At 39.0% G+C, this 9,425-nt stretch overlaps 1 protein-coding gene across 1 annotated transcript in view; it reads right to left on the bottom strand.

Moving 5' to 3' along the window:
• Nucleotides 1-2,559: 2,559 nt before the first annotated feature.
• Nucleotides 2,560-9,425, bottom strand: part of Trpa1 (transient receptor potential cation channel subfamily A member 1) — a 44,141-nt gene continuing 37,275 nt past the window's right edge. Inside the window, exons 24-27 of the mRNA XM_028768915.1 lie at nucleotides 9,275-9,343; nucleotides 5,099-5,209; nucleotides 4,273-4,370; nucleotides 2,560-3,663 (exon numbers count right to left, since the gene is read on the bottom strand). Of these exons, the coding sequence (XP_028624748.1) occupies nucleotides 3,441-3,663; nucleotides 4,273-4,370; nucleotides 5,099-5,209; nucleotides 9,275-9,343 (501 nt within the window). The 3' untranslated portion in view covers nucleotides 2,560-3,440. The remainder of the gene's footprint in view (nucleotides 3,664-4,272; nucleotides 4,371-5,098; nucleotides 5,210-9,274; nucleotides 9,344-9,425) is intronic.

Raw genomic sequence — 9,425 nt, 5'->3', positions numbered from 1 at the left:
ATTAGAATCCATCGGTTTGTAGATTTATTTCTAAAAGTAAAACTTGCTATAATTAGAAATTGATTTTCTAAAATAAGGTCCTTTTTTGTATGATGGTATACATTTTTCAGTAATGATGTACACATTGTGTTGATTTTTTCCCTAAATGTGTTATTTTAATAAATATTTCATGAATGAGTTCCAAAAAACACTCATTGGTGGTAGGTAGCAGAGTTAGTGGGCAGCAGTGTTTATTCATTTGACTCTGAGGCGAAAGTAAGGCTAAAAACATTGGAATGTTTTATCTTGATGAAAACGTTCATGAAATGTGCGATTTATATTATAGCCTGGATAATGGAGTCTAGGAGTACCTGAGAGCAAGATGCTGATTAACTTTCAAGGAAATTTAAAGGATAATAAATGTCTGCTTCTATCTGATGCACCACTTTTCTTATGTGAGACTTAGTGAGGTAGGTAACCTGTGTACACATTGTCTAATCTTGCTAGTGTTCCGCTGGAACATATGTTATTGACATCATTGTAGAGATGAGGCAATTACAGAGTTACTGAATTAATAGGGGCTAGAGTCCACGCAAAGGTACACACTGTCCTATTCTGAAGTACAAACTCTCTCTGTTGTTCATTCTCACCATAGTTAAAAGTAATAAAAATAACACAGACTGATGTAGTGAGAAGAGAAAGCATGGCTGTGTGTCTGCCATGCCACTGCTGCTTCTCAGGAAGAAATCTGCTGGCCCAATAGTACAAGGGCACAAACCACATTTGAGGCAGTTTCCTTACCTTCTTTTTCTAGCTTGTACTTGTTACGTTCTTGATTTTATTGTGTTTGTTGAGTATCTAGGTGTTATCCTAGATCACACACAAGCTATGAGGGATAAAAGCAAATAAAGTTGTCATCCTTTGTATCACCTAAGACTGAAGATGCAAGTGAACTGGAACAAGCCAATGTCATGCCTGGTTCAGAGGCAGGTTATCATCACCATTATAGGCAGAAGTAGAAGAGACATCTATATCAGTACATAAGAGACCAAGGGCATCATTCAGGAGGACTTCCATGTCAAGATACCACATAAACTAAGCTTTGAAAGACTTGGAGAGAGAATAGAGTGTACAGAAGACAAAAGGAGAGGAAGATGGGAATCAGGAAGTTTGTGGACCAAGAGTGACTACCTACCAGAAGAAGGGGCTAAACTAGGTCTAGAATGTTGTATTACTTCTGTGGAGTGAGATCTTTATAACCTCTGTTCTTTAGTTATTAGTACTGGAAAAGAACCCGGAGCTATATAGATACTAGGAAAGTGTTTTACTGTATAGATACTGCGCCAGTGTGGCTATAAAGCCTTAGATCTCTTTTTTTGGAAGCACACCTCAACATATCTTGATGCATGTTAATTTCAGATGTAGGAGCCTGAAAGAACGTTGATATTTTTGGTTGAAAGTAGGAAGCCAAGATCTGGTCTGAATTCAATATTTTGAGTGTTTAATTTGAAAAACTATGGAGATATAAGCCTAGGTTTTGATTGAATAAAAAAAGACTCTGTCAGCTCAATTATGCAGAGTAATGGTGATATTTCCAGAGAACAGTGTGTAAGAGATCAGAGTCAGAACAGAGCAGAAATGGAAGCACCACATCAGCATTCAGGAAAGAAGATGCAGTCACAGAGAGGAGTGTGCAGAAGAAACAGTGTTGGAGGCAACAGCAGGAGAGAATTTCAGGAGGATTCACTTAGTTGTAAACTTTAGGGGTTTGCTACATGTTTATGAGGTTGTAACTTGTCAACCTGCATACTTCAGTGTCTCCCACAACATGAGGCATAGAGTTTCTTTCACATGGTGCTCAGTAGCCCTGAATAATGAAACTGTGCAGAGATTTGAGGACAGTGAAGGACTTCATAATACAATTGATAGGTGCTTGGTTATTGTTCCTGCACTGGAAATTATGGCTTTTGGACTTTAAGGGAAAGCAGAGAACTTGACACCAAAGATGAAGTCACATAGAACACTGCCTCCATTGCATGTGTTTTGTTGGACCATGAACATAAACATGTCTGGGTTTAGAATATGACAAATTGCTATGCAACACTGAATGTTGAACTTGCACTGAATGTATGTGAGAGTGAGAAGGTAGAAGCCATTAAGATATACCATCTCTTAGACCAGGTAATTCTAAGCATCTACAAAATAAGATGACCTATCTGAGGATCTAGATGGATATTAGATGGACACATAGTGTAATTTATCTTGTAAATTAAACATAATGTCCATTGGAAAAGAATAGCAAATAGAAAAAGAGACACATAATATTCAAAACAACACTATCTACATAACATTAGGACATGCATAATCAAAGTCATGTTCATAGGGTAGTTATCCTCTGGTGTTGGTGAAGGAATAAAGATGAGAATCACTTTATGAAGCTCAGAGCTGGGCTATTTGATAAATTCTCTTTGTTTTATGCAAGAAAAGAATAAAGGTGGCGATCCAATGAAGGTGCATTTCCAATTTCAAAAAGCTCAATGCAATAAAAGTTCATACTGCTGTCCCCAAGGAATGACCATACAGGCTTTACTCTTTATTAAGACCATTGGTATTTAAGTTACTTTCTGTCACTATGATATATCATGACCAAAAGAAATTTGAGGAAAAAACAATGAATTTTTGCTTACAGTTTCAGAAAGAGTCCACAATAGAGAAAAGGGCATGGCAGGAGGAGCAGGAGTCTGACTGACCACATTCCTGTCCACATCCAGAAAGGAGAGAGCAAGCAAGGTTGCGTGGCCTCTGTAAGTAGCAGCATTGACTGGGACAAAGGGTTTAAATATATGACCTTGTGGACGAAGTTTTTCATTTAAGCCTCACAACTGATAAATATAAACACGGAGGGAACACATTTCTGTTGTAACATTCATACTTATCATAATCTACTAACTGGGACTTCTGTTATTATGGCTCCAAATGATGTCATATATGATGGGACGAGGAGAGTGGCTATGATTTAATCATAGTAGAAACAGAGATTACAGTGTCCCACCCAGGTTCTAACACAGGAAGGCTTATCATGGTAGGAGATTAAATATAATATGTGGGATTATATGCATCTTGTATTATGTAGTTATTAAGTAGAAATGTAATATTGACACTTGTGTCCTACCATAATAGTTACATTATTTCTTGTCTTTTATAATGTGTATTCCAACAACCCTGTTCTTTTATTCACTCAGAAGAAATTATCTTTCATTAAAGTTCAATTTCAACATGTCAGAAAGGATGTTCCCAATACAGTGATTGACAGAAAATATGAGCATATAATAGGGGAGAAGTTCCAGGAACTAGAAACTCCTGTGCAGTGACATTAGTCAAACTTCTGTTTCTTTCCCCTTTTCCAAACTGAAATTCACTGAAATAAGTAAAGCAGTCTCCCACTCCCATAGGACACCCCACTAAATGTCTGGATGGCTAATAGAAGAATGTGTTTTTGTCTTAACTGCACTTAAGACAAAATTCCATTTGCTATGCATTTGTTCTAGCCGCTCCTTTTTGAACTTGTCTTGGAAAGAGCAATGGTTATCTTCATCTTCTGTCTCCGAGATGATTTCCATCTTCTGGATAATGAGCTTGATGAGTTCATGCTGCTTTTCCAAGAGAGAAGTGAGGTCCTTCAGCCTGTAAGAACATGCATCCATCATGAACTGACTTTCAATCATTTTTAAGCCCCTCTGACTGTGACTAGAAATATTCTGCTCAGCTTGTAACCTCATAGTAGCCATCACATTGCAGAAGGCCGAGTGATTTTCCCTAAGTTAGAGTACTAGTTTGTGACTAGTTCTTGTTTACTGTTACTGATATGAAACATGCACACAGTTAAGCAGTCTTCCCCTGGACAGTTACTAAATAGTTGATGGGCAATCTAAATTCAGGTAATTGTAGAGCCCTCATGGATATCTCCTGCCCACTAGGCAGTTATTCCAAGAATTCTTCAAGTCTTCTAGGGTTCTGTTATATGAACCCAGATGGCTCATGAGGAATATGGTTTATGATAATGAACCCAGGAGTAGGGAAATTGGCTCTTAATTCTCATTCAATTGCTCCTGGGAGGGCAAACTGGTTGGTGAATGGCCACAAATAAACTGATTCCAAAACCATGTCTCTTGGTTTTGACTGCATGTGCAATGTCCCTCAGTAAAGCCTAATTTCATATACAAAAATTAAGACCACTATCATAATGTACTTGTACCCAATGTCTCACATGAAGACAGATGGAAAAATACATACCTGTATTTCTGTTTCAATATTTCCATCTCCAAACATGTGTCAATGTTTGGTACTTCTTGTCGTGTTTCTTGCATACTAAGAAAGTAATGAAAAAACCGCTGTGGATAAAACACAGTAGTTACTAAAGGTGGATTAAATTCAGGAACTATTTCATGTGCATGCATCAAAGTTCGTCCCCCAAGTCAGGCTCAATCAGACATTTTTTTCTGTCTACCCGGGAAGCCATCAGGCCAAAGGCTACAGTGAAGTCATTGTTAAAAGAAAAATTTAAAAATGCATAAAGATGTCGTCAGCCTGGGCATGGCAGAGCTAGGATCTGGAACTTTTGACTCTTAGTACATCTGTCTCTTCTCTCCTACAGAAGACCATGGTCCTGGGTTCCCTTTGATTTTTTTTTACATGTCTTTTAAATAGACATTCTCCATTGTGTGTTCTTTATTTTGCATTCTATATTAGCACCTAGATGCACACAGCTGCACATAAACCTACATGTCAGTGTTTGTGGCAAGTGATCAGAAAATGCAAATGAGGCACTGAACACCTACCCTGGAGACAGCTACTAAAATGGTAAAGCGGTCCCATCTACCTGCGTGGGCTTGCTGTACACAGATGTGCACCTCTCATGTGCTGCTGTGCAAAACAGCTGTCTCCCTCACAGCATCCTGATACTTTCATATAATGTGTTGTACACTTACAAAATTACAACCACTTCTTTCCCACAGGCAGAGTAGATTCAAAGCCTTCTTGGGGGACTGCTGAGAACAGTACAATGAATGAATGTCACACACCATTACTTAGTATGCTTTTTCTTAAGAGTCTTACTTACTAGCATTCTGCCGTGCCTGGGTCTATTCGGATACACGATGGTGGACCTCTGATCCACTTTTCGTAAGTACCATAATGGCAGCTTTTTTTCTAAGTTGGTATGAAGTTCCACCTAAAATGCATGTAGGATTTATTGATAGAATTATTAATTAGTATCTAAAACAATCACATCTATAATAAAATTTAAAAAATGGATTCCTGTGTCCCAAATTATACATAATGAGTGAGCTGACCAGGCTGTCTTCCCATGTCACCTTCCTTTGCTCAGTGACCTAGCTGCCCTCCCTCACCTCACTCATCACCTATGAGACCAGAAAGTAATGTGAAACAAATGGTTGAAGAATTTAATGTAAGCAAGCTGAAGTTTAGTGTTCAGGGGTGGGAGTCCACATTGGTGATACAAAGAAGAATGAGATAGCCTGTACTCCCTTGGGGTGTTACAATCCCATGAGTCTAGTGCTTCTGGGAGTCTGAATGGTATGATGTACCCAGGACAGGTGAGGAAGGATGGCTTAGCTGGGGAGATAAAAAATAAATATGCAAATGCAGTTAAACGTACAAATCAAAAGGAAAACCAACAGAAAATGGAACTGGCGTGCTCCTTCCTTGGGTTTGTTGTTGTTGCTACTGTTGTTAAATTAGCAGGTGCAGAAAGTTTCTATGATATATAACAACCATAACTTCTATTTGTAGATGCTGTATTTCATCTCTTTAATGTTTCCGTCTTGAGCTTGTGTTGAGTTTAATTGTTTATTATTTGGGGGGCAGTACTAGGTATCCAACTCAGGGTCTTACATATGCTCAGTCAGGAAGGAGCTCACATAGTCTTTCACTGAGCTCTCCAAGTTTCATTTTGCCTGTATTCACCAAGTGTGTCTTCTACTCTTTTCTAGGTCTGGGCAGCTCTTTGAAAGGGTTGGTTGTGATAACCACACAACAGCAGTCTCTTTCGAATCTAAGACCACACTGTTCTTCAATGTCTAGGATTTCAATGATGACTTTGACTGGTTCAATGATTCAGCAAGGTCCACTATAAAGACCTTCCTGAGTAGACAGCCTCAAAGTGTGCCCCCAGTAAGAGTCTCTCTCTATCAGGCTTCCTGTTTATTTTTAATGGTATGTACCACCATTTATACACAGTAAATTAGTTTCATTTCCAAAAATGCTGTATTTTGTCTTGTGCTTTCATTATCATTCTGGTTATATATTGTATTGATTATTATGATAATGTACTGAGTCCAATTCTCTCTTAGGTCTTCTGGGTAATGTTCCCTTTGCCTTATATACTTGTCAGAGATAACATTTTATTGTTAGTCATTGTCAACTGAAAATTACTTAGTGAAGCCCAGTTTTGGACAACAGATGAAGGCCATGGCATCTTAATTCTCTTCATTGTCTACAAAGGGACTGCCATATTTCCTCCTTCAAATGTAGTCTTGGGAGTCTGGGAGCATGAGCCACAAGATGAATGTGGATCTGGCCCATGAGCATGCTTTACTCTGGTAGGCTATAGCAGCACCTCTTCCTTTGCTCACTAGTGGGTTTTCATGCTGAAAGGTAATGTGTGCTCTGCAGATCTCCTTTCCTAATTTGAGCAGAGATATAAATATTTATGGAGTGACTAAAGTCCTTAGCACTGTGCAGAAAATTGGATCCACAGAAGATGTATCACACTGGAATAGGTTTCCCTCAGTGATACTGACCCAAGGCACTGGAACCCCTGTACAGAGCACATCTTCCAGAGTGCACCTGCCCAGGGCTCTCTGTCTACACTTGGGTTTGAAGTGGTTTGGGAAAAGAACTGAGTGATTGTGGGCAACATTCCACACTTGTGCTCCATACTGCTCCTGCTTAGTTATAGATGTAGAGAATTGATTGAAAAAATAGCTCAAGGAAAAAGAGAATGAATTTCTGAACAGCTGGTCAATGCTGTTCTTCATCTAAAAGAAGGAGCAGTGTCACATTGTCCTTAGATGCTGTCTGGTTACAGAGAGCACAGTAAATACAACATGGAATGGGACTTTCCAACTCCGCTACTGGTTTTTGTTTACATTATTCCTTTTTCTTATTCTCACCACTGTTTTAAAATGCCTTTCCAATAATTATAAAGAGATGTGTCTGACAAAGGTCATTGACCATTCTTCCTATCTCCTTTCTTTCCTCTAGTTTTTCTCCATGGAACCAAGATTAGTAGCAGATCAGCTTAAATGCTGTGCTCATCCAGTGTGGGCTGATAACAACTCTCTACACACTAATATGACAACTTGAAGCATTTCATTTGCTGCCCATTTTTTTCTAAGTGCTAAAGCTTCTTCTCTTCATTCTTTGCAAATAGAGCCTTCCATCATCTGGACAACAATGTCACCTGCTCACATCAGCCATCCTTCCAGGCCAAGGGTCATACATCAGCACCTTAAGAATTTCATGTGCTTCCTCTAGTTCTATCCTCTTCAGAACAGTCTCACTGATGCCTCACCACCTGTGTGCCTTTGTGTGTGCATGTATAAGTGTGTGTGTGTGTGTGTGTTTTGTATACCTACTGGAGGCCATCATCTTGAAATAGTAGTCAAAGCCTTTACCATTGAGTGACATCTCCAGGCCCTTACTACCCACAAGTCCACCATCTTCCAACTTTCACTCACTCCATTCCTCTGGGCAGTGCAAACACCCTTTTTGGAGAGAAGATATTTTAAACGCTGTGTCTACCTGGTCATCTTTGGCTACCAGGCTGCTCAAACATTAGAGTCAACTTCCATTCTGAGGAAAGGGAGATGTTGAAGCCCTGGTGGCAGCCAGGAGAGCAGTGTGTATGCTAGGAAGAGATTTCACCTGGTTTTAAGAGCTGGTAAGACAAGTTTGCAGGACAGTGTGGAGCCAAGACAAAGACAGGCCAGTGATGGACAGGATTGTACCTTAACCATGAGTACTTAGTCATATGTGCTTCTAGCCAGCTACGATATAATTTTCTTTTCACTCTTGCCTTTTCTTTGTCATAGTTCATTTATTGGTGTGCATATATTTCTTCACAGAACAGTTTTCTAATACACAACATGTGCACAATGTGACAAGGGAGAAAAGAAAATGATACCATAGCATGGGTTTCTATTTCTCTTGAGTTTACTGAAGTTTCTAACTGCATGTATCCAACTGATCACCAAGTCTTCTTGAAGCACCACACTGTTTCATTCAAAGTTTAAATAAGACAATGCCATCTAGAGCATAGAAAAACTACCTCAAGATATGGTAGCCAATGACTTATCCACAAACCTTTGACTCTGGGGAACTTTATATTAAAAGCATTACAAAACAAGAGAAGAACACAAGAGAACAAAGCTTGATAAGCCTAGTTAATGCTTCAATATAAAACATGTAGAGACCGTGTGGTCACATGTCAAAATATCAGGAGAGCTTCTTAAACAAATATTTGGGTAGTAAGACAAAATGCCTCATATTAGTTGGGTTATAGCAGCACTCAGTAGGTTGGGGCAGGAAGGTCATGTGTTAAAGGCAAAAGTGAATGACAAAGTGAGTTAAGGTTAGCCTGGTAGAACACTGAAACACACACACACCTACACATACACACACACAGAGGCAGAAACAGAGACAGAGACACACAGAGAGAGAGACAGAGAGACATACACACTTATGCACAAATACATACATACCTACACACATATAAACATACACATACACACACTTACACATACATATGCACACACATACACATAAACACATATACCAACACACATACACATAAACACACACACCTACATAGACACATACATACACACCTATACGCATACTACATATAAACACACACACAGAGGTATACATACATACAGATATATTCACATACACCGACACATATGTATATATAATCACCTACTTGCATACATAGACGCACATACACTTATACATACCCCACATACATATATTTGCACAAACCTACACACACACACACACACACACACACTCATACCAGTGTTTTTTTCTGAGTAGATAGCTCCAGGGTGTTTTTCCATGGTCTCTTTTGATTATAGAATGCACAGTTGGCACTTTTCAATGTGGTGAAATATCCATATTAAACAACCATGTTCTTAGAAAATCAGCTATTCTTATGTACACATAACAACAGGAGTGTTGCTTTTGGTATGTGTTTAATAATTATAATGAGTACCTGCATAGCAATCCTCTTCAATGACGCATGCTTCTGGACCTCAGCAATGTCCCCAACCGCCAAACCAATCTGTGGAATGACAAAAGATCAATCATAGCATTACTAACATGCACTTAAGGTTGGTCTCACTTTCTACTCAAGATTCAATAAC

The sequence above is a fragment of the Grammomys surdaster genome, unplaced genomic scaffold, assembly GCF_004785775.1.
Source record: "Grammomys surdaster isolate TR1022 unplaced genomic scaffold, NIH_TR_1.0 64, whole genome shotgun sequence".
NCBI lineage: Eukaryota > Metazoa > Chordata > Mammalia > Rodentia > Muridae > Grammomys > Grammomys surdaster.
The sequence above is the reverse complement of the archived record's forward strand: the minus strand, read 5'-3'. Positions and strand labels throughout refer to the sequence as shown.